At 47.1% G+C, this 27,340-nt stretch overlaps 2 protein-coding genes across 17 annotated transcripts in view; both read right to left on the bottom strand.

The window, feature by feature from the left end:
- Positions 1 to 11,983, bottom strand: part of WWC1 (WW and C2 domain containing 1) — a 65,947-nt gene extending 53,964 nt beyond the window's left edge. Inside the window, exon 1 of the mRNA XM_050311978.1 lies at positions 11,813 to 11,983. Within this exon, the coding sequence (XP_050167935.1) occupies positions 11,813 to 11,931 (119 nt within the window). The 5' untranslated portion in view covers positions 11,932 to 11,983. The remainder of the gene's footprint in view (positions 1 to 11,812) is intronic.
- An 11,776-nt stretch (positions 11,984 to 23,759) lies between these two features.
- Positions 23,760 to 27,340, bottom strand: part of TENM2 (teneurin transmembrane protein 2) — a 617,318-nt gene continuing 613,737 nt past the window's right edge. For all 16 annotated transcript variants that reach the window (XM_050312365.1, XM_050312379.1, XM_050312377.1 and 13 more), the window contains 2 exons: positions 26,843 to 26,973; positions 23,760 to 25,648 (listed from right to left, as the gene is read on the bottom strand). In XM_050312365.1, the coding sequence (XP_050168322.1) occupies positions 24,887 to 25,648; positions 26,843 to 26,973 (893 nt within the window). In that variant the 3' untranslated portion in view covers positions 23,760 to 24,886. The remainder of the gene's footprint in view (positions 25,649 to 26,842; positions 26,974 to 27,340) is intronic.

Genomic DNA, 27,340 nt, shown 5'->3' on the forward strand with positions numbered 1-27,340 from the left:
AGTTTCTAAGCCTATTTGCTTCTCTTAGCATGATAGGCTTCACGATGTTTTTTGCAATTCTCCGCTCTGTGTTTTGTTCAAAACTTACTGATTATTCTAATAAAACAATGCCCAAAGCACGCCAGAAATCTTTTAATAGAGTGAAAATTAAAGTATCAGATCTATTACACCACCCAGCCTTTCCCCTCCACTGGAGAAGCATTAGAGCCTTTGGACATCTCATTTCAACAAGAAGGTTATTTAGTTCTTGAGTTTGGAGTAAAGTATTTAATCGCCAAAGGATTTGCAAATCACACATGAATATGCATGTAGCACTTCTCACCATGACATAAATCCTATTGTATATTTATGAATGGATTGCTTTGCCTCCAGCTTCTACATGTATATAAACACAGGTTTTAATCTTCAATTCCTTCTTCCCTCCCTTCTTTTTAAGGGGTTGCTTAAACAAATTTGCATTTTTGGAATCTATTACCTACAGCGTATTTCTTCCCCCCCCTTTTTTTTTTGGTTTTTTTTTTCCAAACTCCATAAACCTCCTTCTCCCATCAGGCAAAATGAAATGCTTACTTTATGAAAGGCTTTAAAGACCCTGTAAGCATGGCCATAAGAGAACTAAGCAACAGTGTTATACAGCTTGTGAGTGACAAAGTTGAAGCAGCAACAACCACTGGGAAAAGGAGTGCATTGAGCTGGCAACACAAAGGTACGAAGTGACAGCTTGCCTTCCACTGCAAAGACACCATCTGAGGGGAAGTAAACCCTCCATAAAGATGGAGGATGCCACATAAATAATAAAACTGTTATGGTAAAATCCCTAATTCATACTGACATAACTCCATTATTCCCTACACTTTCCAACGGGCATCTGGGCTGGCCACAAAGCAGTTGGACCGAAGCAGCATTTCAGCCTGTCTTCAACAATAAGAAAGGCAAGAGGCACCACCATCACTCAGAGGGTCTTTGCCACACATCTGCCTGACTACCCCAGGGAAGTAATTCAAACAACAGCACCTTTGGAGGGCATTGTTAAAATGATTTAACTTAGGTTATTTCACTGAAAATCTATTCTGTACCAAATCTGACTGCAAAGGAACACTTCCCAAACTGCCACACTCCATCAGAAGTGTCACAAGCAGACTTCCAAGCAGAAGGATTATGGGTGTGAATTACCACTTGGGCTGTTCTCGTTTTTGTTACTACACAGCAAAACCCTAACAGGAGGAGTAAACTGCACCAGATGCCACCTTTTCCTAAGGACCTGGTGTCACTTGGCTCTGCTCAGAAAATGGGAGCAGGCTGGAGCCTCAGCCCCCATCTCACTGCCTGGGGCTCTGGCAGCAGCCACACACATGATGGGACCTGGTCTGACCCAAGAGCAAATCCTCCCCCACCCCAACAGTCATTGCCTGGTGGCAGGGCTAAACCAGGCTGTGAACTGTGACATGTTCAGCTGCAGTCATGTCCTCCCCCATTAACTGAGGGAGCTTTTCCCAACAGGAGGGAAGAACCACCACAGCACCTGACTCAAAACCCACAGTGACCCCACTAGAAAGGGCCACCAGCCCAGCTAAGCTACTGAACATGCAACACAGCGTGTCAGAACTACCACCCAAAGCTGCAGGAGCCTGTGTCTGGGAAGCAGATAGAAAATAAACCAGGAAGCACTATGGGGCATCAGCTACAGACTGCTGGACAAATAGAGAATAAAGATGAGAGAACTCAACACAGAACATTTGCTTTAGGGATAAGAGTGGCATTTACAAAGGATGTGTGAAAACAAGCCTGAGCGGAGGACTCTGTGTGACCAGTTCAGTTGCAAATTTCTCTTTGCAAACTGAGATTTTTAGACATGCAACTCTTTTGCAAATGACCAAGCCAGGCTCCTCTGCCACATACCCCTCCCCTTCCATCCACACATTTTTCTGCTAACTAGAAATCTTAAAAAGGAAGTGAGGAGTAGTGCCCAAGGAGTATAAGAGATCAGCAAGCAAACACCACGTGCTTTAAGAAAGTATTCACACTCAGGTTATGCTTTCATTAGCATCAAGTAAATGATGGCAGATACCTTCAAAATTAAATTACTAGTAAGCCAGTTGTATGAGAAGCTCACCATGCCTGCCACACAGTAGTCTATGAATAATTAACAGATGGCATATGACAATGTGTCTACCTTTATTCAGAACTCTAGACCAACTCAACTGAAAAGATACCACATTGATATTGGCCAGGCTGGATTTAAATTAAATCTGGAAGCTTCCACATTCACATTTAAAAAGTGGAAAATAAAGTCAGGAAGTCTAAGATATCTTCCTAAATGTTGGTGCCACAGAAAACCACGGGACACAGCAGCAGCCAAGACATTTCACTTTCCTGCATATACACCTTAAAATAAGACAGAATAACACTGATGACTGCAAAGAGACCTCTTTGCCAGACAAATCTGCCCATGTCTAGAATACTGGAAAACTTCTTTTTGAGAACTGTTAAACAGCTTAAAGCCCTCTGAGTATGTGTCCATATGAAAATTAAACAGTCAGTGTCCCATCACGGCAATAACTTGTGTAACTGATGATTACACCTTGTGGTGTGAAATCTTTACTAGTGACACAAGACAAGACAAACAGCAAGCCTGGCTTACTGCCTTGCTGGCTGACAAGCTATTTAGGTTAGCTGGATGTGGAGATGACTTAAAGGAATTCCAGAAAAATCTAAACAAGTGGGTTAACTGACAACTGAAGTGGAGAGAGACCAGATGTTGAGAAATGTTGAACAATATCCTGAGCAGAAGAGTTTAACCTCCTTATTCTCTGCAGCGTTAACACACATCACATCAAATACACCTGAGCATCACCACATACAAGCTCCAACAAAAAAAAGTCTGCTCAAAGTGCTGATTTAATTTCAATACCAAACATTATTCATATTAAGAATATTTATTTTTTGAAAAACCTCCACAATTTGATATGAAAAGCTCAGCTGGAACACTAGATACAGGTCATCCTAACTTAGATAAGCCTTACTATTTTTTTCTTTAAAAATATTTCTTTTTCATACCAAGTTCTCCCTAGAGAAAACTTTCCATCTCTTCTACACAGGAATTCATTCAGAGCAACAGCAGTCAATAAAGCTGCATCACTTGCATCACTCCACTAGTCACAGGAACCATCTGGAAAAATCCTATAAAGAACACAGAAGCTGTATCCAAAGAAGGAAGAAGAAAGGCCTCTGGCCAGCTAAGCTCCTCTCTTCCCATCAGAACAACAAAAGTCATAAGCAGCAACCAGAAGACTGAACCAAAGTCACATCAGATGATGAGCAAGTGCCACCATTCTGAATAAAGGTGGAGTCTGAACACCAGCAGCACATCCAAAGAGCACTGCACCAACCTAAGAGCTGTTAGAGACAAGAGCAGCATCACCAGCTGGGCATGGACCTCCCCCTGGGGCAGTAGGTCTGTCACACCTCCTGGATTAGTGACATCAGATGCAGGAGCACAGCACACAACACTGCTTCAGAAACCTTTGTAAACCCCCAGTGAGTTACAGGAGCCCTGTGGAGCAGCAGCAGACTCAAGGAAAGCAGCACTGGGAGAGCAGCTCTAGAGCACCATAGAACACCCACCTGCACTACTGCAGTGCAGGACATGAGGAGCCCACCCTCACCCACCTGGCAGTCCCTGCCAGCCCAGGACAACGGGTGCTCTGTTCCTGGGGTGCTGCTGCCTCCCCACTCCCACCCACACCCCTCCTCCCTTGCATTTCAGCAGCTACAGAGCAAGCCAACTCTACCCAGTGAGTATGATCAACTCCCAGAGGGGTTACCACAACCTCCTGTGAGCAAGGCTGACTGACCAGCACCACCCAAGGCAGGCCACCAACCCGAGATACCTCCCAGGAAACAGGCTGGATAATATGCAGAGCAGCATCACATGTGACAGTCAAATACTTTCCACTGTCATCCCCACCCAAATCCCCACTGAGGTAATTTGGATAAGCAGCTCAAAAACATACTCAATCTTTCAAACAGTCCAACTATGAGACCTTCATGAAGATGTCAGGAGATGACTCCTCTTGTTCACTGGGGTTTAGGTGCTGTGGTGCAACAGATTGCTGCTGTGCTAAGCCGTGGTGCCAACCTGCTTGAGCCCCTTGAAGGATGTCCCAAAGTATTCGTGCCCCCTGTGGCCTGGAGGCTGCATGGACAAGGGGAAAGCTTGCACAGCTGGGCCACCAGCATGTCTTCTACCAGCTGCAGAGGCTCAGCTGGCACAGGAAATCCAAGTTGTGTCTGGCACAAGTTAAATTAAGCACTAAGCTATCCACAGTACCGCTTTACAGAGCAGTTCTGGGACTACCTACATTTTCCTGTGGTGCTCTAAAGGTCCAGAAGATTATTTTACCCACTGCTGTTCCTCTGCAGGCCACCCTCCCTGTGGTAGAGTTGTGAGAGATGAAATAGCAGAGAGCCCTCTCCTCAGCAGGACACTGCCCTTGTTCTGAGTACAAGGCTATTAAGGCAGTTAAGTCACATATGAGAAATTTGCAAACTGCTGCAGGGTCATTTAAGCAATAGTTTCACTTACATTTTAGTTCAAAATAGCTGTGTGGCCACCTTACATCTCAGCTCTGCATAGAGCAGATATGAATGACTGCCTCTTGCAAATCAATACTGTTTATTGCGTGCTTTAAATCAATAAAGCTTTCCTCCAAAGAGTACATTCTTCTAAAATAGTGATTAGGCATTTGAGGAGAACTAAACAGTTTCACAGAACAATACCATTAGTCCTGAAACATAAGTTTGACATCTCAGCCAGAAAGCACTTCGTCAGAACTAATTAATCCCCACAGCACCTCTATGAGACTCAGAAAGCAATTCATCTGCTTTTTAAATGTGCTGGGTACTTATGTTGCAGAACATCGTGGCTGGGGTGGAAGCCGTAAGTATCAGCATAAACTGAGAACAAACCAAGCCAGGAGAACCCATCCAAGAGCATGAAAAAAACAGTGAACACTGACAGCTGTAGGACTTGGCTTCTTTGCATCTTCCTGTTACACACCAAACCTCCTGTGACTGTCTGGAGAGTCTTCCAGATGTCACTTCATTGAATGAGTGGCAGTGAAAAGCAGTTATTATTCTTCTGAGAGCAGTTTTGCCCACTGTTTGTTCAGCCAATTATCTATGCATGTAGCTTAAAAGGGAGGGGGAGCAGTAACCTTAGGCTCTGTGAACAAGAACTCTGGGTTTTATTTGAGCAGTTTAAGCTAAGTCTTCATTACCACAAGCAAAGCACGTAACCTCACTAAACAGGTCTCATGACTGGCACCCAGCCAGCATAAAAAGTATTTCTCCCCAAGGAAGTGGTCAATCTGCATAGCTCTCAAATGTGTGTACGGAGTAGTCTACATACCTGCACCTGACTCTGCCAAGCTGCTGCCACCCCTCTTTATTGATTTATTATTTCAGCCAGTACCTGCCCTGCTGGTGCAGCACTCAAGGCCACCAGGTCCAGGCAGCCAGCTCCTGGCACAGGGAGATTAGCAAGGCTTTCCCAAGCCACTCTTCGGCCTGAAGTTCTCCCATACTTGACAGAACCGAGTGTCAGGTGAAGCCCAGAACACTTGAGTTGTGGCAGGCAGTGGGATCAGAGTCGGTAACCGCTGTGGGGCGGTGATGGTGCCTGGCACGCTGAGCGGAGTGCAAGGCTGGCCTGGGCAGTGAGCACCTTCAGGAGCACACAGTAGGAATCAATCATTTACTAATACATTCCTCCAGCAACTGAGATTAGACCCCATCTGAAAAGGTGGAGTGGTGGGTCAGTGACGACCACCCTGAGCCACCCACGCTTCTTCATACACAAGTTATTTCAGTAAACTCCTTTGGGCAAGTCTTCCCATGTCTTCCAACAAATATTCTGACATGAGCTAGAGGAATTTAAATCAGATTCAGACATGGAAAAGTTTGCTGCAAACTCATCTTCCCATAACCGTGCTAGCTAGCTATGAAGATGCCCTGTGAAGAATTCCTTTAGGAACTAGATACTCTGCCTCATTGCTGGTTTCACCTGAGCTCCAGCAAATCCATTCTCTCCCTAAAAGTTGGTCAGAAATCATGAGGCAAAGCCAAGCACCTCCAGCCCTGGGAACACCTCCTCAGCTGGGCTGGCAGAGAGCCTGACCAGGTCAAGTGCCTGGGGACAGTTTCACAAGTGCACCCTCAGCAGCATTCCCGGGTTGCCACCAGAGCCAGCCCCACTCCCACACCTCCCAGCCTGCTGGCTCTACCCCAGCTGTGCCACCACAAGTTTCTGCACAAGCACACACAACCTGGATCGCTGTTTCTGCAAAATTAACCCAGACAGCAAAATAACATTTTTCAGCCAATTCTGCACTGATATAGAATTTTATCCTGCAGCACCAGCACCAGCTTAAAGTGCCCCATCAGCAACAGCACTGAGTAGCCACCCCAGGTGACCAACACAGCAGCCGCCTCTCACCTGTCATATCCACATCTCCTGGAATTTACTAGCCAATTTCCTGACATTCCACTGGATGGAGATCAAGATAACTACTTTGATATGAAAATACATGACCTATATAGGGATGAAATAGTTGATTCCATTGCCAAATAAGTTTCCAGTCAGTGGCAGCGTCACTAACTTCACAAGCTGTCAGTTTCTGAGGCAAAATTAAAGGACTGATCTTGTGAGCAAGATGACCTTGCCAGTGCAGGAGACAAAGCTCAACATACATATTTCTTAACAGTATGATTTATGGAGAATTCTTCAAAAGCAGTTCCGGTCTTTTAAGACTCAGAATTCCCCAAGATACATTAAAAAGCTGCTGATCTTAACAAAGCTTCTCATTTTGCTTTTTTTTTTCCCATGTTCCAAAGGGAAGATATAAATAATGCTTTTAGTAGTTCTAAAGTCAGTGCAAACATCCTCTGTCGCTGCACGTGTGCATACCACACCTTTAGCAGTGATGCCCTTGTTAAAAAGCATCACACCTGTTGTTTCCAGCCACCTTCCCAGTTTGAAGGGAGCTTACACAAGTGAGCACAGACTCTGAAGGCAGTCCCTGCAGTGTCCAAAGTGATCAAGACACCCTAAACCAGGCTTGCCTGGGGAGTCCAGGGAAAAAACAAAACCAACCAAAACAAACAACACCACAATAAATAGAACAATTAAAGTCAGATTTTTTTCATAACTGAAGCAGTGTGATCAATTTCAGCTCCAATCCACTTTTTCCAGTCACAGGTGCATCCTGTGTTTGCTCATCTTGGAAGACACTTGATATTAATGAATTAAAACAATTTAAAGTGTCACAATAATCTTACTGTCCTTGTCTCCCTATATATTAGCACTTACATAAACCAATTACTGTGGAAAGTAAGAACAGCACAAGTCCTACACATTAGGACACCTGTTCCCAGAGATGGCACTTAGATGACTTTGAAGACTGCATCTTTGTCACTCCCTTCTGTACTCGTGGAAAACGGCCATCAGCAGTTTCTATGGGCACACACTGAGCTGCCTGTTCTTTATAAAGTAATCAGCTATTTTGGGGAATTCAAACACGAGAAAGCAGCAGATTCACATATATATGACAGGGTGCTTAGCTAGCTATCAGTAAAGAAAGGCAGCAGCAGGCATCAAACTAGGAGCCTTCAGCTGCATGACCTGCGCTGCTGCCACTGATGAAAGAAAACCCCAGTGAAGAGAAATGCTCCATCTTGGAAAATTCTGCTCTCTTCTCCTTATTCTTACTGATTTTAATCTACAGAAAAGCACAGCTCCTTTTATCCCTGCTGCCTTTTACTGCCTTCCCTTCTTCCAGCCCTTTTACTTTGGAGAACTCTCACGTTTAAGTTCGCTATATTTAGCTTGATTCCAGTGATTATAGTTATGCTACACTTAAGCAAATAATCCAAGGACTAGGCAGTTACATGTGAAATTTTAGCACAATGCTCACATTTCTGAATCTTTAATACAGGAGGTTTGGAGACCAAGTGTGCAGAGCAGACTGGGGATAAAAAGCTTAAAGATCAGAATAATGCAAAGACAAAATACTTTGCAGCGTTTCACATGAAGCCTAGAAGGGCATGGTGAGATGATGGTGCTCTCTACACGACATGCCTGGTTTTTCTCCACTAAAATCCTCAGGTTCAGCAAACCTGAATCTTCCTGAGTAAACAGGTGGCCCTGACTATTTTAAATACACAAGGTCTTCTCCATGTGACACCACGTGAATTGGTTCTTCTCCAAAGCACTACTTTGGAGGTTCAGAATGGGAAAACCTCCACGTAGAGTAGGAAGGAAATCTAGGGAGCAACTGCAGAGAACCTGGGCTTTTATTAATGAACATCTCCAACCCTTTACAGCAACAAGAACCCTCAAGAAACGAAGGGCCATCAACTGAGGCACTGCTGCTTTCCAAAACTGGAAACATCTGCTGCTGTTTAGTAGCTTGACCAAACTTAAGCTAGAAGTGCTCCTGTTTCACTAGCTTTCACTCTCAGCAGGAGTCCAGTGATTGAGGTAAAATGAGAAGTTCAGTCAGCTCAATCTAAAACAACCTAGAAAAAACTGCTTACACCCCCATGCAAGAGTAGGTGAGTAGGAACAGTACAAGAACACAAATAATTGAGACTGGGCATCTCCAAACCCCCAATACAATCCTGAAATTTCTGGGTTGAAAGGCAAGGAGAAGTGAAAAAAAATTTCCTCTTCCAAGACAGTCTGAGGGAGAGTCGAGGTTCGCTAAAACGAGCCCAAGGACAGCACACCACTGGATCCCAAATGCCACCTCTAACCCTCATGTCTGATGAAAACAGAAATCTCACTCAGGGTACTCTGTTAAATATTTAAGTGTTTCTCATGCTGATGTTTAAGAACAGGGAGAAGCTGGTGCTAAAGTTCTGAGCCACCACTGGTATTTTCTGTTTGGCCACCAGCACAGCAGCTTCCCGAGCAGATGCACCCTCTGTGTTCAGAAAGCAACTGGGACAGCTCTCTGGCATGGTTTACCAGCTGGTATGCACTGGTGCATACCTGAAAGGTCATGCCTGGCTCAAGAATTAGGAATGACAAAATTTTTCCCCCTAGCTCTGTAAGGTTTGATGTCCCATAACACTATGTATCCAATTCCTGAATTACCTAATTTCAAACAAATCTGCAAAAAGAGTCAGCTATGTGAGTTTCCTTTTACACAAGGGAAAACACAGTAGGTTTGGGGATTTTTTTTCTCCAACTGTTCAGCAGAATTGCCTTACAGCTTTTTAACCTGATATTCCTGCAAGCAAGGTACCTTGATGCTTTTCTGTTACACCATATCACAGGTACAGTAACAGTTCAGTCATGAAATTCTTCAGATTATTTAATCCTAAAATGATTTCCCAAAATGCTCCAACATCCACAGGTTTCTCAGGACTGCCCTGAAGTCTGGAAAGGTCAATCAAGATTCCAGGCACCTGAGCATCACTATAGCCAGCTTTACAGAAGAGTGAGATGCTACCACGTGCCAGTGACTTCCCACTGGCAAAGTCCAACATCTCTTACAGCCCCTCTACAGGACTGGTGTCATGCACTAAACAAGAACTGGAAAACCACCAGCCCAGCTTTTGCTTTCACAGCCCATGGCCAGCTGAGGTCCCACCTTTCACTCTCTGCCTCTCCTTCCCTGCTCTGGATCTTCCCTGTGTGCCCACAGCCAGCTCTGCTTCCCTCATAGCCTGTTAAGCCAACCTCAGTCAGCAGGACTACAAACCTGACACCAACTGCTGCCACAAAACAAGGGGTGAGGCCACGCCCTGAAGCTAGATGGTATCCCTGCTCGTGTTTATTTCCACTAAATTAAGCTAGAGTGAAAGATTTAGGGAAGGTTTAAAAACCTCCGTGTTCCATCTTTCGCTACCACTTGCAGCACCCTGAATAAAACCCATCAGGTGTTACCAAGGTACAGTACCACTGACAAGCATTTAAACTTAAAATGCACTGATAAAGTTCAATGCTCAGTGTGAAAATCCAGGTTTAGTACTGCAGGGAGCAGGTACCTCATGACTTGACCTGATCAGAAATCCCTCCCATCAGCTGTTTTTCACAGCCAGTGGTAAATTACTTGGAAGAGGAACTTCTTTCCTGTATGTCAGGGCAGGATTTCAACTCATACAAGCACATCATCCCCCAGCTACTGGGCAGGTTGTTGTGTCACACAGTTGTTCCAGTGTGGACCAATAGACTCTTCAGAACTTTGAGGGTTTTCAGGGGCAGCGTCCAATACAGGTTGTTTTCTCAGCAGCACTACTGGAAGATGACTCAGACGCAAAGCTCGTCAGGGCCACGTGTATTCAGGTGTATTTCTATGTGCACAACAAATATGTCATGTGATAGGAGTTATCAGTGTGCGTTTGAATATTGTCCTTTAAGAGCAGGTGAGCAGGTGAAGGTTCTGCGACAGCTCAGTACACATGGCTAAATGAGGCACCCAGTTAGTCATTTCTGTCATTCTTGAATCACTAACCAAGGACACACAGGAATTTTTATAAGCCTCTATTAGGCCTGTTAGATTTCTCACTTGTCTTCATTCTCTGCAACAAAATTAAGATGCCAGGAAAGCATCCCTAATTTAAGCTTCTGCTGACTTTTATGAAGGTTAAAAAAACCACCTTGAAACAACTGTGTTACTAGTCCTTCTTAACCACATTACATTACCCCAAGATGAGTTCCAAACCCCCCAGCTGGCAGAAGGTTGCATTTGTGTACAGTACACAGAAGGATTATTCCTGGAATGCAGAACACTCCTTGAAATCTTGTAAAACTGGACAATCATTCACTTCCATGCTTCACAAAAAACCCGTCTAAATAAACACAGTGAAGGCAAAGTCCTGACATCTCACCACGAATGGAAACCCCTTCAAGGAACTGATCACTGCAGCAAGGGGAAGAGAGGAACACCAGTGCAGAAATCACACTCTCTGCCCCATAACAAGGCGAACACTCACTGTCAGATGGGGAAGTGTACGAAATTTATCAATGACAAACTGCATATTTCAGATTGTTGGGATTTCCAGCTCACTGACACGGATTTTTGGGTCGCTGCGTCCGGGAACTTCCGCTACCAAAGCATTAAACGGTAAATTTAGAAACTTCTGATTTCAACAGCGATCCAGCAGCTGAGCTTCCAGCACGCTCAAGCTCCTGTGTGCTGGCTCACCATAACTGCCTCAAGCACGGAGCTACAACGTGCTAGGACAGAGCACTGCTTGGAAAATTACCTGGGTCTCGAACAGCAGGCTTGGCTGTTCCTCTTACTTTAAGTGACTGATACAGGGAAAGAGCAAGCAAGGGGACACCGCAGGGAAGAGAGCGGCAAAGAGGGGCGATGAGACACACCCTGAAGTCAGCGACCTCCGCGATGGCCAAGCCGGGCAAGGCCACGGAGCCGCTGGCAGAGCTGGGCCACGATGCAGGACACGGCCCAGCGCCCCTTCCCTGCCACCCCTCCCCAAAAACACCGAGCACCGCTGCGACCCAGGCGGGCTCCCCGCTGCCAGGGCCGCATGGCCGCGGTACGGCGGGATGGCTGGGACGGGGAAAGAGCCGGGCAGGGAGACGAGGAGCAAAACTGCAAAATACAACTCGCCGATCCCACTCCACCGCTCCCCTCCCGCGCAGCCCGGCCAGGCCCGCAGGTGCAGCCGCGGCCGGTCCTGCTCTGCGCTGCCCGCCCCGCGGAGCCCGCTGGGGACACGGCCCAGGTCCGGCCCGGCTCCCGGCTCTGGGGGCCGCCCCGCGCCCGCCGCCCCCGCCCACCTGTCGCGGGGGTCGACCCAGCTGGTGGTGCGGCTGCCGTGGTCGATGTAATACACCTTCCCGTCGTAGTCCCGCGCCTCCTCCCAGCCCTCGGGCAGCGGCAGCTCCTTCCTCGGCATGGCCCGCGCCGCTGCCCCATGCGCCGCTCCGGCCGCGCTCCGGGGCTGCCCCTTCCCTCTCTCCCGCCGCCGCCGTGCGGGGGCCGCGCCGGCCCAGGCGCGCAGGGAGCGCCGCCGGGCAGCCTCTCACGCCGGGCAGCCTCTCACGCCGGGCAGCCTCTCACGCCGGCCCCGCGGCGGGGGCGGGCCGGGGCCGGGGCCGGGGCCGGGGCGGGAGCGGCGCTGCCCGCGGTCAGTGCAGCCGCTCCGCCCGCTCACGCCTCCATTTCCTGCCCCGCCCGCCGCCCTGGGCACGCCCCCGCATAGACCACGCCCTCTGGACACGCCCCCCCCCTCAGAGGCCACGCCCCCGACACGCCCCCGCGGGGCCCCGGCGGGGGCGGCTGCCGAAGGCCGGGAGAGCGCCCCCTGCCGGCGGGGGAGGGAGCGGGCCGGGATCGGGGGGATCCGGGATTCGGGATCCGGGATCCGGGAATCGGGACCAGTGCTGGGCGGGAGACTCGGGCTGGAAAGCCGCGGGGCAGCCGCTGTAAGCGCAGCCTTGCACGCAGCTCCCGCGGCTGGGCTCGGCCACGCAGAGGGCAGGACGAGTGTGTCCCGCAGCGGGTCGGGGATGCTCGGTGCCCCCGGAGGCGCAAGAGCACATCAGCTCCTCCTCGACTCTGCGGGCACCCTCTGGGACATGAGGTGGCCCTGACCACGGCCCAGGGCACTGCCCTGGCTCAGCCGGGGTGGGCTCCCCGCATGAGCCATCGGAGCGGCCCACGGGGTTGGTTTTGTGTGAGTTCCAGAGGCATGGAATACAGCGCGGACCATCGGGAGGCCGGGTTATAAAAGGGCAGCACAGCAAGCCCCAGGGACAAGCCACGAGCTGCAGGGAGGTGATGGTGCCCACCCTGCGGGTACGGACCCCTTCCCGAGCAGCCGCCGCCGCTACCGGAGCGCAGCTCCGACACAGGATGGAAGGAGCTGAGGACGTGCCCTCCACAGTCTTCTGCCCCCACGTTTCATTCATTTGGGCTCGAACAGCCAGCCCATGACAAAACGTCACAACAAAAGCTCCTGCAAGCACGCGATCGGGCCGTGAGCTGGGGAGGGGGACGTGCCCAGGGCGCGGGTTTTGTGGGAGGCAGCGCTTTCCCCGGGGAGCTCCAGCCGACGCCAGTTTCCCACTGCCAAGGGTGGGGGAAAAGCAAGAAGTTTTGTAGAGCTGCAGCTATTGAAACGGCAGAATGGAGCAGGGATCCCTGCCAAGCACAGGGTGGAAAAGGAAACTGGAGGATGGGAAGAGGGGAGCCCCCGAAGGGCTGCAGTGGAAAAGTGAAAAAAGACAATTAGAAATAACATCTCATTTTTTTCTCCAGATTTTGAGGGTAAGATAACTTCTTTCAGGCTTTCTGACAACCTGCTGGGAGTCAGAACTGCTAATTCTCCAGAGGCTGAAGCAGAATGCAGTAGCAGTTGGCTGATGAAGTGGTTGAGCAGGGAAGAAAATGAAGACAAGTAAAACTGAAAGTGAGGCATTCGGAAAATAGCCTGACTTAACCCTATTTTATATGAAGCCAGACTTGGGGGAAGGGGGGGCACTAAATGCGTTGCTTTTATGAAGAGGACCATACACGAGGCTTGTAAATTAATAATAAATAAAGAATAAGGGAATAAACACTGTATCTGTCCACGACTCTAAGCGAGGCTTGTAGTTTCTTTTGGAAGGGCAGGCTGGGAGCACTGGGAGCGCTGGGAGCACTGGGAGCAGTGCCGCTCCAGCGAGCACACACCGGGACCGCCGGGAGCTCTGGGCGGACGCCAGCGGTGTGCAGGGGAATACTGCAGGGCACTGGGCTACTCACTGCTGCTCACATTTTCTCTTTTCTGCTCTTAATCTCGTGGATAACGTGTTGGTTTTTTTTTTTTTTTTCTCTCGTTGTAAAACACTCAGCGAAATGCTTAAGACGTTTCGAAGGGAGGGACTGTAACAATAGGAAAAAAAATCAGCAGCAACCAATGTTTTTAAATATTACAAGAGAAGAAGTGAATAATAAAGTGATAACAAATTACTCTGTGTTTTCATGGTCTTGCATTTCTGGTCTTATGTTCAAGCACTGAGATACTTACAAAAGAAAATAAACAAAAAATGTTTATTTTCAAGTGTTTTTTCGAAATTTCAGAGCATATGTAGATCATATAGCAAAAGGCTCTGTGTGAAGAAGCTGATCAAATACCTTTTCTTTTCCCAATGTCATCAACTGTGTTTATGAAGAAAGTAATTGTGTAAATTTTTAAAAGATAATTGCTTTTGAAACAAATACGTCAGAAAATATTTGCAGGTAGTTCTGACTCAAGTCAAAAGATCTTATTTTTCCACTCCTCTTTATTTATTAACCAGAAAAACACAGCCCTGCCATTGAACCCTATGAATTTATAAACATAATCAGGAATGTGCATATGGTAACTTACTCCCTTTTACCACTTACACTCACAACAAAAGAATTCAGTGTTATCAGAGTCTGTTTGAAAGGTAAAGCAATAAACAAACAGGTGATTGTTTTCTCATGAGCAAGGAAAGGGAAGGTTTGCTTCGTAGGTAACCTCTTACCTATGTGAAAAGGAAGAACAGGGCAGAGGCCAAAGTCTGCAGAAACCTCATTTTTTTTTTGCCCTGGGGTCAACATCTCCAACATGACCTCCTGTGCTGCACACCCCTGTCTCGTCAGAGCCCACAGCCGGCCAGGTAACCAATTGCTCAGTAACAGGAGCAGTGATTTTCTGCAGGTGGGTTCTGTTTTGGAGAAGCTGGTTCCTTGCTGCTCAGGTGGGCTTTTTATCCCCAGTACATTCAAAAGCCTGTAATTTTGTACTTTTGCTCTGTTCTTAATTGACTTCAAATAACAAAAACATAAAAGTCAAAAGTGGCTATTGTTCTCCTAGCCAAAACCTTCAGATACCTGAACTGAAATAGGAGGAAAAAAGGGTTTAAATTCAATTGCCAGGAAAAAATTACATTTACCCTAAATACCGCAATTTATTTAAAACCTCCAGCATTGTTCAGCTTGAAGCAATCATATCATTTCCAAGGAGAGCTCCCTTACCCTTCTAGAAAGCCTCTTCCCCATCCTGCTCACTTCCAAACTGTATGTCACTTTTTTTTCATTTGCCAAACAGAATTTTATTTTTATAAAATGGTCAGAACCCGGTTTGGAAAGATGGAACACATCATTGTGAAAGTAACCTGTAGCCCTCCTGCTTTCAGAACCTGTTCCAGCCCAGAGGGAAGAGCCGAGGTGCCCACGAGGCAGGGAAGAGCGAACACAACCTGCTGTTCTTTCCAGTCCCGACATGAAAGGAACTTTCTGCAAACATTGGCAAAGCCACTTCATTGTTTTCTTTCAAACTGCTCCTTAAAAGACCCGTTGCTGGAGGCCTTAAATAAAAAAAAACGGGCAGCTGACATCCGCAAAGCCATCCTGTTGCTCTGGCAGGTGTTGGCTGCGTCTTGCCCGGTGTCCCGCCGGTCCTGGCACCCCTTGTTCCAGACAAAGCATCTGTCGTTCTGTTCCGTGCACAGGCTCAGTGCTTCCTCACCGTGGGATGTGAGGGTTGGTGAGTCTCAAGTTCCTCTAGCAAGGTGATTAAATAGGACCTGTGCGGCAAGGTGGGTTTCCCAGTGCCCCGGGAAATGTGCTGGTCGGATTCCTGGTGTGTTTTGGCCTCTTGCAGGAGGGTTGTAAGAGGTATGTGATTAGATTGTTTGTGAAACAAGATGCAATGGAATCACAGACTCACTGAGGTTAGAAAATACCTTTAGGATGGTCAAGTCCCCAGTGGTGGGGCCATCACACAGAGCTGTTATGACCCAGGGTGAGATCCTGCAGTCCCTAGGACAGTCCCCAGCCACTGCTGAATCAGGGTTCTACTGAGCCATGGGTCAATATTTACACCAGCACAAACATTCAGGCCATCCCCTGACACAGGCAAGGCTGGCTCTAACGTGGCAGTATCATTAACCCCCAAAGGCAGGAAACCCTCCGTCAGCTGAGCTCTACCTTGGGAAAACAGGATCCATCTGTGACAGTTCTCGTGATTCCTGGGGCTGTCAGGGCTGCCACCAAACACGTCACTTGGCCACGGGTTTACTCTGTGCCACCTTCCCGATCCTTGGCACTTTGTACACCTGCATCAAAGATCCTTATCTTTCAGCAAACAAGCCTGCATCGAGGGAATAAATTCCTAACTATGACCTTTGGGTGCTCTGAGATTTTTTCACCTACAAACAAAACAGGTTTGTTTTTTTTTTTCCCCCCAAACAACCCTTATCTCTGTTGCTTTATTGTGGGTCCACCTGAAGCACTGCAATCGTCCTTTGACATTGCTGGGAAGATTGGGCCTCTGTCTTCCTCCAGTGTGTGGATATCCCTTGGAGCACACAGTAGGAGCTGAATGTGTGTCTGCTTAGCCAAACAGGGAGACCACCCAAGTGAAAGTGGAGCTGTTCTCATAGCAGTGAGGATCTCAAATCCCATCCTGAGCTCCTGTGCCAATCCCCCAATACCCAGCTGTCCCCCATGAGACATCAGCAGCTTTTGGAAGCTGCCACCCACCTGCCAAATCAGCCACTCACGTGGGGCTCTGCTGATTCCAAGGTGCCAGCACTGAGCTCCTCAAGATCTGCCCTTGACAGCCAGCCCTGGCCCTGAGGAATGGGGCCAAACAGTCACTCTTAGTTATAAAAGTAAAAAAAAAAAAAAAAAAAAAGGCTTAAAAATTTCCATCAGCCTGTCATGGAGAACACATATGACAGAGAAATCAATTGGTTTGGCATCAAAAGCTTTATTCGCTGGCCCATTATTTGCTCAGGGAGAGCTCCTCCCACAAGCAGGTTTCTCCTGGTCACGTGTCAGCTCCCCAGCCACAGCACTCCACCTTTCTGCCCTGAAAACAGGCACTTTTGCATTTCTGCCAGCATGTCGTGTGACTCTCTACCCAAGGGTCACCTACAGTCCCCTGAGGGTGTCCCACGGCAGCAGAGCGAGGTGCTGGGATGTGACCAGGACACAGCACGGCTGGAGCTCATCCATATCAAGTGTGACAAGTGCCCTTTGCTGCACATAAGGAGGGAATAGCCTGCATGTGCTTGTGATAGGAAACGTCCATGTGCACTGATACCCATAGTGGACCTTGAGCTGTAAAATCAGCCCAGTACCCAGCCAAAAAGAGCTGAGAAGCACCAGTGCAGAGCAGAGCGGCACAGGCAGCGCTGGGGCAGCAACATGTGCCTGACCCAGGGCAAGGGGAGCAAAAGAGGTTTAATTTTGCCAACGTGCCTTGTGTTTCTAACCCGACAGATGGGATTTTTCTGTGGAGCCTCATTTGACACCGCGTTAGTGACAACAGGGCACTGCAGGTGGGATTTCTGTTGTCTGGCACAGCCCTGTGAAACCTCTGCCTCCCATTAGCGCTAACGAGCAGGTTGAGCGGCCCGGCTGGGGCGGCAGCTGGTGGCACTGAGCGGTGAAGGGACAGGTGCCATGGTTTCTCCGAGTGGGAAGTGGCCAGGCGAGGGATTCCAAGGCTGCTCTTGTGAGCAGGCTGCTGCTCAGCAAGGCAGCGGTGGGACAGGAGCCAGGCGCCTTGGCAGTCTGTCCTGCTGCCTCGGCAATCTGTCCAGAGGCGTGCCGGCATCTGCCAAGTGCAGGAGCAGCAGAGGGAACCACCCTCCAAGGGGTGCCATTGCTGTCAGTAGCATGGCAGGCCCCAAAGGGGACAAGAGAACTTGCACCAGCAAAGGGCAAGGTGAAGGCAGAAGCAAGTTCTCCAAGGCTTTCCCTTCCCTCCTACATGCATCACACCCGCCCAGTATCATGCTGTTCTGGTTGGATGTGAACTTGAATTTGCCACTCAGAGGCTGGTGAGAGGGTGCTGGTACCCAGAGCATCACAGGGGTTTATCCAGGGCTGGGAGCAAGGGCTGAGTGGCTGTGGGACAGTGCAGCAGTCATGCTGTGGCTGAGTGAATGCATGACCACAGCCCTGAGGAGGGAAAGCACTGCTCCTGTCCACACACAGCAGCTCACAGCTGCAGCAGCAAAGAGAGAGAAAAAACACCCCAAACAAGCTCCCCTCAGTCACTGTACTACATAAATCAGACACTAAAATACAACTGTTCATTTAAAGCAGCTTAGCTTCACTTTGAAAATACTTAACAAGAGGCAGGACTCTAAGGACCACTTATTTCACATGTTATTAATTCAAATGCTGCTTCTTAGCTGTTGCTCACCCCCATCCCACTGAAAGCAGCACTGAGCCATCCTGGCAGTGTGGTTATCACCCCCCTTTCCTCTCAGGGCCCCTGGAGCACTCCTGAGAAGCCAGGGGAGGTCTGTGACCACAGGGACAGCAGCATTTGTCTCCTACGAGTGGTAAAAGGGTGGCTGGTGGTACCTGTCACACCTCAGACCACAAACTGGTGGCAAACTGCAGTGGATGCAACAGCCAAAGGATCTGCCTGGCTGCTCCTGCCCAGGGGCTGCAGGGACTGTGGCAGCAGTGAGGTGGCCAGTGGGGCTGATGGAGGCACAGACTGCAGACCTGGCACACCAGACCCGCTTCCTCAGGCAAACAGGCACAGATTTTAAATCACAGCGAGTTTTGCAGTCATGTTATCTGATGTCAAGCATGACAAAGTACAGTATTTTCCCTTTAGCTGTGTCAGGCTTTCAGGAGAGTTAGGGGCTGTGCTTTCTCTGCAGGGGTGGGTGAGAGCTGCCACGGTGCCTGGTGATGCCTGATGGTGCCTGGCAGGGCAGGCAGTCTGTGCCCCGCAATTTTGGTCAGTGCCCAGCTGGGAGGAGTGAAGGCTGGCACAGCTGTAGCTGGGCTGGGCTCACAGGGGTAGAGCTGGGGCTCCTGGTCACCCCCCAGCTGAAGCAGAGGCCAAGGAATTAAGAGAGGGACATTTTCTAAAAGATCACCACAGCCCTCAGAAGCAAACAGGAATCTCTTTTTCATGTCAAAAATTCTTTCTAGAGATAACAAAGTGATTTATCAAGAAGAGCCTATTGAGTCACTGACTACTGCAGACCACTAAAAATGAGATAGCTGAATTACTGATTTATAGCACTAATATTTTTTTTTATATTTTACCTTAATTTACATGATGGCTGCAGTCAGTAGAGGTTGAGGAGTGAGAGGTATTTGACACAGTCACAAGGCCTGGGCTGTAGCATTGTAAGTGGTAAAGCACACACAGTTCTGCTGTCACATATTCTTTTTGCAACCACCAAACTGGACTAAAGCCTGCCAGAAGCTGTCACCTAAAGATGCAAAACTTCTGTAAATCCAATTTCTCCAATAGCAATGCTGCTGAGCTGCTGTAGCAGAGCACGGACAGAGTTACAGAGTACTGCCTGCCACCTTCTGTATTCATGATGGCTTAACTGCCACTTCCATTATAAATCCTATTTGTTAAGGACTTATAAATTGGCTGCATTCATTTGCTTGTCTGGAAGTTGGCACACGGCTCTCTCCCATGGTGTTTTTACCACATTTTACTTTATTACTTGCCTTTTTTTTTTTTTTTTTGTCCTTGGCTCAGAAGCACCACAAAACTAGCCTAACTTACCATTAAATCCTCCCGAGATGCTACACAAATATTTTAACAAACAAGGAACTGAGGGGAAGTCTAACCTGTTCCATTAGACACGTGTTTCTAAGAGGTGCAGGGAATCCCAGGCAGGGCTGGTGGCACGTACTGAGCTGCAGATGAGCCAAAGCACAGGGTGGGTGCAAGGCATTGGCTGGGCACTGACTCTTGCCTTGGTGCAAATTCTGCAGGTCAGGAGTGGCTGCTGGGGCTGGTGGTGGCAGAGGTTGGCCAGCCTGCGGGGTGCTGGCAGACAGCCCCCAGACTGTGTGGGGGAGAGGCTGTTAGGGCCAAGTCCCTGCCTTCTCTTCCAAGCTGTTTCCTTGTTGGGAATCCGGTTGGATGTCCGGCTTGGGTACCCAAGCACATCCCACTGGTGATTCCACTGCTGTGTTTTTCCTATTTTTGGTGATTGCAGTGAGGAGGCTGAGCTGAAACACGGTCAGCTGAGATTGAAATGACCAACTTTAGGCCATGGGTGTGATGGGTCCAGCTGTGAGGGTGCTGCAAAGCACTCTGTGATGACTGCTGTGTGACCCAGTCTCAGCTGCTTTTTAAATGCCACCTGCTCTTCCTACTAGCCCAGGTAATGACCTGCCAGATGGTGCTGATGAAGCCAGGGGTGTTGAAGCTTTGACAATGGCAATGGTATTTGCATTTCTAGAGCTCTTGGTCACGTTCAAGCATTGCATAACACCTTAGAGAGAGGCAGACATGCACAGTAAGGGAGAGGGAATAGTTTTGATATTATTGACCTAAGCAAGCAGCTACAGCTTAGGTGTGTTCATACAATCAAGAGCAGAGCCTTCAGACACAGACCCAGTGGAGCCACCTGCTAGAGCCTGTACTCCTTCACTGTTTTCTGTGGGCTGACAGTGGCTGTAGGGTTTAGGTTCTTGTTGCTAATTCAGAGAGAGATCTGCAGAGTGAAACGCCTTTAGCAGCTGTGTCAGCAGCCGAACCCTGGTGGATGCTGACCCTCCTCTGGAGAGTGCAGCCCTCAGCACTTGGTGCCACAGAGGTGGAGAAGTTCGATTCCAGAGGAGTGACAGGTTTCAAATGCAGTGAGTAATGTTTAAACTAAGTAATCCTCGCAAATAAGAATCTTTTATGCTGCAGGCTGTAACTGAAGAGGTTGGGAAGGAATTTTCCTTGTTGGCAGAAAATCTCAGAGGCAGCTCAGGGGCAGAGGGGTCCCCATAACTCTTCATTACACCCTTTAACTAAAGTCATGGTGCCTGATCAACTCTACAAATCAGGCTAGTAAAGCCCTGTTTTCACATTCAAAAATGCTCAGGGATATCTACTTTTGATTCCTCTTTGGAGAAGAAATTACAGGTATAGAAGGCCTGATAAATTTCATATTTCCTGAGATTAAGGGCCTTGTGCTTTACATTTGGATGGGGTAGAACTTGCAAGGCCATCCTACCTTAGTTTGTAAGGCATGATCTCACCTTAGAACAGACTCACAGTTCAAATAAAGGCCACCTGGGTATATGACTGACCTCCACGTGTGGTTCTCATGCAAGATCATCAGATAAACATATGATATGGCAACAGAAACTTTAGAGTTTCCTGGGGCTGTACCCTCAAAGCTGCCTGTTGAACATATTCCCATGTTTGATCACTGAGTGCTTCAGAACTGTTTGTAAGACTGCTGGCAAAAAGGTCAACTTGACAGCAATTTCAGTACAAAGCAGTTAATGCAGGTGTTATGGTCACGTTCAGGAGAGGTGAGGATATCTAGCTCTCCTGCTCATACAGCAGTGATGAGCCTGGACTACACAAAGCCTACATCAGGGGCTTACAGAAGCAGAATATTTTGGTGCAACATTTCTGGTAGGAAGTTTCTGAGAGGCTGCATTACCCAAGGGATGGGAGGTGAAAACCAGCAGTTCAAGAGCCAGGCTCCCATGCAGGTTTCAGAATGGCTCTGGGCATTCTCAGAGCCCATAGTGTGAGCCTGTGTCAGCCACTGCACTGCAGGCAGCAAAATATAAAAAAAGTGTCTAAATGCTCCCTTCTCCTCCTTTGTTCCCACGAGAGTATTGTGGATCCACTGGTCTGGCCCAGCTTTAGGAGGAGTACCTGTGTGTGCCTTTATCTGGGACACACTGAGGCCCCTAAGGCAGGCTGACAGGGCACTGCTGGGGAGTGGAATGGGCGAGGCAGTGCCAGGAGGCAAATGCTGGTACCTCTGGGCATCTCATGGACAGAACTGCCATTGTGCAGCCAAAATGCCATGGGTGTCACCTGGAGAGGCCAAACACCCATGGTGGAGAGGAGCAGGGTGTGCTCAGGCACATGCCTACACCCACAGCCAGGCTTTGGGCTCAGTCAGGAAACAAAACAGGGTTTTTTTCAAGCTGAACTGCAGGGTTATAAAAACCAAATTCCTTACAGAATCCAACGGGAAAAAGGAAACGTAGACTAACGCTGATTTCTCCATCTGGTTTCGCCGTCAAACAGAAGCCTGTTCTTGGATTCCTGCTCTCTCTACAAACAACCCAGCTTACACTCGAGTGAGTCAGGAGGGCAAACCTACCTTTGTAGCTCTTGGGCTGGCCTGAGCTCGTGCCTTCCCACAGCCAGGAGCGCCTCACAGGCCAGGTCCTTTCGGGGCTGCCCTTGGCCTGTCCTGATCACAGCACTGTTGGGGACACAGCCACAATGTCACTGTTAAAGCCACCATTTAACTACTCCCCCATAAGAAGAATCCAGTCTGTGTCTCCTTGGCATTGCTTTAGGTTAATCATCTATTCCATATGGAAAAGTCTAGCAAGGACGAGACAGTAAATGCAAGAGCTCTGAGAGAAACAGGAGATACCAATTTGTTGGAGCGTGAGGAAAGGGGAGGTTGTAGAAAGGAGAAGGGAGGAAGAGATGCCTCCAGAGACAGGGAAAGGAGACCACAAGAGAGCAGGCCACGGCCACACCAGTCATCTCTCCCTTTGTTAAGTGAAAACTCTTTAGTATGGCCTTTAACGGTGAGCTGTTTTTTCCACATGAGAGAATCTAGCTCTTTTATCACAATTACAAAAATACAGCAGTTCTTCCAATCTCTTTGATGCATCACACAAACCTTTTAACTGCAAGAAAAAATCCATCCCAGAAAATGACCCAAGCATCTTACCAGTACAGGGCCAGGTAACCCAGAAAAACTGTGATCATGGAAAACGTCTCCGCCTTGTGATTTCATGTTTTATGCCTCCATTTAAAACAAAGTAACGCTATTTCCTTAAGAGGTTTCACTTGTAAAGAATGGAGTGATAATGCAACAGCACTTCAAGCCCCTCAGCAGAGAAAAACACCTGCAGTGAAGGACAACCAGGACTCCACCTGAAAACGCAGCCAGGCTCCTCCTTCAGAGGATGAGTAACAGAGCTGGGGGTTCCTGTGGGTGAACTACATAGGGTGAACATGTAGGTGTAAGCCCCAGTCAGAATGGGGTGGCTCTTGTTTGCAGAGCAGAAATTAGATGTGCTTTCTGAGTGCTCCAGGTGTTACACAACACAGGCACCGAACGGTTCGGCTTTAAAAATGCCCTGGAGTGAATTAATGCCCGTAATCAACTCAAGCATCTCTGTCGGTATCATGAATCATTAAAAACCTCATTTGCAACCCCAAAAGCAAAACTGTTCTCAAAATTAAGTAGAGCTCCCCAGCTACATACTTAAATGAGATAAAAGTGGCAGGGCTCTGGTTGATGGATGGCTCCCTTTTATCATCACCAGGAGTGATTGTTTGCTTAGGAGAGAGGCTTTGATCTTACGTCCCATTTTTAAATGTGGTAGAAGTAAGCAATCTCCCAAAGAAGACAGATTTCATGGAGACTTCCTGGCTCACAGCCTTCCATGTTCCATTTAATATTATATTACTACATTTTCAAACTGTTTGGAGGTTACTTTAGTGCAATTAAACTAATTCCAGGATTGAAACACATGGCAGTTTGAGGGTTGCTAGTCGTGAGGTGCAGAGATGGAATTTCTAAAGCATTTACCAATTTTCTCCTGTGTCCTAAGCAGAGTTTTGGGTCATGTGTATGTAGGACTTTGCTTGCCCAGAGATGAAAGGACCAGCAGAGTCCACAAGGCGACCAGAAGTCATTTCCACATATAAGATGCTGTGTGCATCAGATGACAGTGAGACATGAATCACTTTTACAAGATTTTGCAATGGAAGACAAGTAATTCACAGGAGTTTTAGAGACTTTATTTATGTATAAACAATTTAAACACTTTGCCATAAATTATCTTTGCCTGTCTCTAGTCTTTGCTTAGCAGCAAATTAAAATTAATATAAAAACTCAATGAACAATTCATACATGTATATTACAAAAAAGTTCTTGTACCAAAGTTCTTATTAGACTTTTTTTTTTTCTTTTTTTTTTAGTGGTGACCGTAATGTGATTGTCTCAGTTTCTCGACCAAACAAACACACTAATAATTTTTAAATCTGAAACAGTGATTGTGCCTTCTGGCTGATGTATGTACAGGGTGATCTGACGTGGTGCCCATTTGCAATAGTGTAACACAATGCCCACAGCTCTACTGGAACTGATACCAACAAACTACTGAATCTAAACAGACTACACCCTGTAACTGTGTTATACTGTCCACAATGGAAATCTTCAAAGACAAACAGAGTATGAAATTTATCTGTAGTGATTTATAGCCACCATTTTGAATGTAACTTTACACTCTGCCCTCTTTGAATAAGTTAAGCTTCAGGCCAGACAAGTGGAGGGTCAGAGTGCAAGTGTGGTTTTGTTACTTTTAAATATATTTTTCCTTTCCTATTTCCAGTGCGCTCTCACTTGCATTCCATTTGTCCTCCAGTTGCTACACACAAATCACCCCAAAGTCATGTTTTAAATGCACCTGTATTTTGCTTTAAATGAAAACCTCTTGGATATTTATCAAACAAGCAGTCTGAATCATCTGTGTTTCATCAGCTGGTTAGTGAAAGTGGCCCACTTGAATTTCTTAGTTTGCTCACGTGTGAATGGAGTGAGGTAATACAATACGAGGCCTTCTTTTTGTTTTTCTTTAGACCCAGAACAAGTGGGTAATATTTCAGGGGTACTTTTTAATTTGTACGCTTAAGAGTTTTCAGTCTGGCTTTAGTCCACTTCAGGATGTGGTTTTTAATCCCTTGAACAGTAGCATTTAACTCAAAAAATATGAGCTTTTTTGCCACTTACTATCCCAGAGTAGCTCAGCCTAGTGCCCCCATTTAGGTCTTCATCTCCTTAGGAGAGGAGATAACAGTTATGACTACTGATTCATCCAGCAAAGGATGACAGCAGGTTAATTTGTTACCTCTTTCCCATTTCGTTCTGTCTTAAAAACTGGATGTTGCTGCTACTGTCTGCTAGCTCTGGGTACTGCTCCACGGGCAGGACATAATATCCCTCGTAACCTTGGACCCTTCCCGTGTTCAGGAGCTGCTGCCTCTCTCCGTCTGTCCATACCCGGCTGCCCTCCCGGCCGTCCCGTGCCTTCTGCTGCTCCTTGGCCCATGCCGAGCCCAGGGCTCGCTGCCGGGCCTGCTCCAACACTCGCGCCTTCTCCTCGTCCAGCGTGTCGGGGGTGAGGCCGTAGCGGATGTTGAGCAGCAGGGTGGAATACTGAAACTCAATATTCGTAAACCTTCGAGTCCTGCCGTTGACAAGGAGCGTGGGCTGGGACACGGTGACGTTGATGCCGCTGTCCAGGACCTTCCTCCCGCTGGTCATGGCGAGGGTGACGAGGTCGCTGTCGGCCGAGCCGACCTTCACGAAGTAGTGGGTGTCCTTCCCCTCGATGCTGTAGTGCATCTTCTCCAGGTAGTGAGCACTGTTCAGGACAGAGGCGATTTTCCTGCTGTCATCCGTGGCTATGCTGGAAACGCCAGTGGTCACACGGCCCTCCTTCACAGCAAACATGATTCCCTTCCCGACGATAGGAGTGGTCGTGGCGAACCAGTGACCTGCTTTTTCTCTAATACTGGCATGTAATCTTTTAGATATGACCTGTCCCTCCAGGGCCATGAAAGCCTGGTTGTGCCTTTCTGTCGTCTGCTGCACTCCTGTGATTAGCTGGGGAGAGCAAAACAAAAGAAAAAAATACACCAAAGAAGATACAGATCTGAACATACTCATTTCAGAGACTGATAAAAATCTTTGCTATGCTTTATTAAAGGGAAGCTGTGCAGTGAAAAATTCTGCTCTATGGAAAGGCCACCCTCAGTTACCCATCCTTACACTTATCCAGTTCAGAATCAGGTAAATGTTCACTTGACAAATTATTCTGTCATCCTTAATACCAAATGAAAGACTTCTCATCACCCTTCATAACATATATGTGCCAAAAATTTCAATTTTGGCAAATTATATAATGTCCAGTGAAAGAACAAGAAAAATCCAAGTCTAGTACAGTTTTAATCAGAGCTGGAAACAAACAGAATCAAGGTACTAAAAGGTGGCATTTAACTTCTGGACACTTTTGTCTAGAGATTTTAAACCAGTATATATAACTAAAACATTTATGAGTGTAAGCTTGTTTGAAACAGGTGAAATTTGCCTCAAAAGTACCACGGCAATTCCTGAAGAGGGGATTCAGACTCTCAAATAACTCAGAAGCCTGTGAAAGTGGTATGTTTAGGTTTATACAACAATTTCTACTGCATTACCACAAAGATGAAGTAAGCCTAGCAAAGGCTAAGTTTGGAATTAGCCTAGTGCTCTTCTTAAGTTTATTAAATGGGCTGTAATTTATTATAAAGGTCAAAACCATTGTTCACCCTTAACCTGACAATTAAGTATGAACATTGTAACTGAAGTTAACTAGAGTACCAAACAGCTAGGAAAATGACAACAAATTATAAGAAATCCTCCTACAGGGTGAGGAGTAGAACCCTTTTTTACCAGTACAAGTACCAGCCTAGGTTTATTGCAACACATCTGTTATTAGGATGGTTTTACCAAAGGTACAACAGATGATAAATTACCCTGACAAAGTCTCCCTTTGTCATTGCTAATCAAATTAATCGAGTTACAACTTGTTAATCAAGGAATAACTCAATAAAAGACAAACTAATGACATTGTAATTATGATAACAACGAAGGCTGGCAAGAGAGGCTTATGTTCATTAGTATAAAACCAGCTATACTCACTTCAATTTACATTGAATTAAATACTTGGCCTTCTGCTGTAACTACAGAAGACCCAGCAATTCTACTCATAGAGTGGGGTAAATTTATCAAAAGATTTAACTTAATACTTCTGCCTACCTGTCCATTTTCACAGGCTTGACTCTCAGACAGTTCGTACGGCGGTGACACAAAGTACATTTTCGCTCTAGGGAAACCAGGAATAATGTTGCTAAGCTGAAATCCAAACATCACCAACCAGCTCTTGACATCTAAAAATCAAAAGAAAGCAGGCAAGTGAGAAAAAAATGTGTGTAACAAATAGAGGAAAGAAAAAAAAATTTGGAAATCCATCCTTGACCTCCTTAATTTCAAGTAGTAACTGAAGTCACAATTAACATTACAGTGTGAAACTTTACAGAATTGTAGCAATCTACCATGAACAGGCACAGGAAATATTGCTTTAAATTTAACCTAAATACTTCATCAAGGACATACTACCTCTTTTTGCATTATAGCACATACCTTATCCAAACGTTTTACAGCATGCTGTACGTGTTCCATGGTGTACTGACACCTTCTAATGTGGCTACTGTAACCTATAACTGTATTGTAAAATGATATTTTATTAGGTTAACG

Source organism: Myiozetetes cayanensis, unplaced genomic scaffold (genome assembly GCF_022539395.1).
Source record: "Myiozetetes cayanensis isolate MyiCay16 unplaced genomic scaffold, myiCay2020 scf17, whole genome shotgun sequence".
In the NCBI taxonomy this organism is placed as follows: domain Eukaryota; kingdom Metazoa; phylum Chordata; class Aves; order Passeriformes; family Tyrannidae; genus Myiozetetes; species Myiozetetes cayanensis.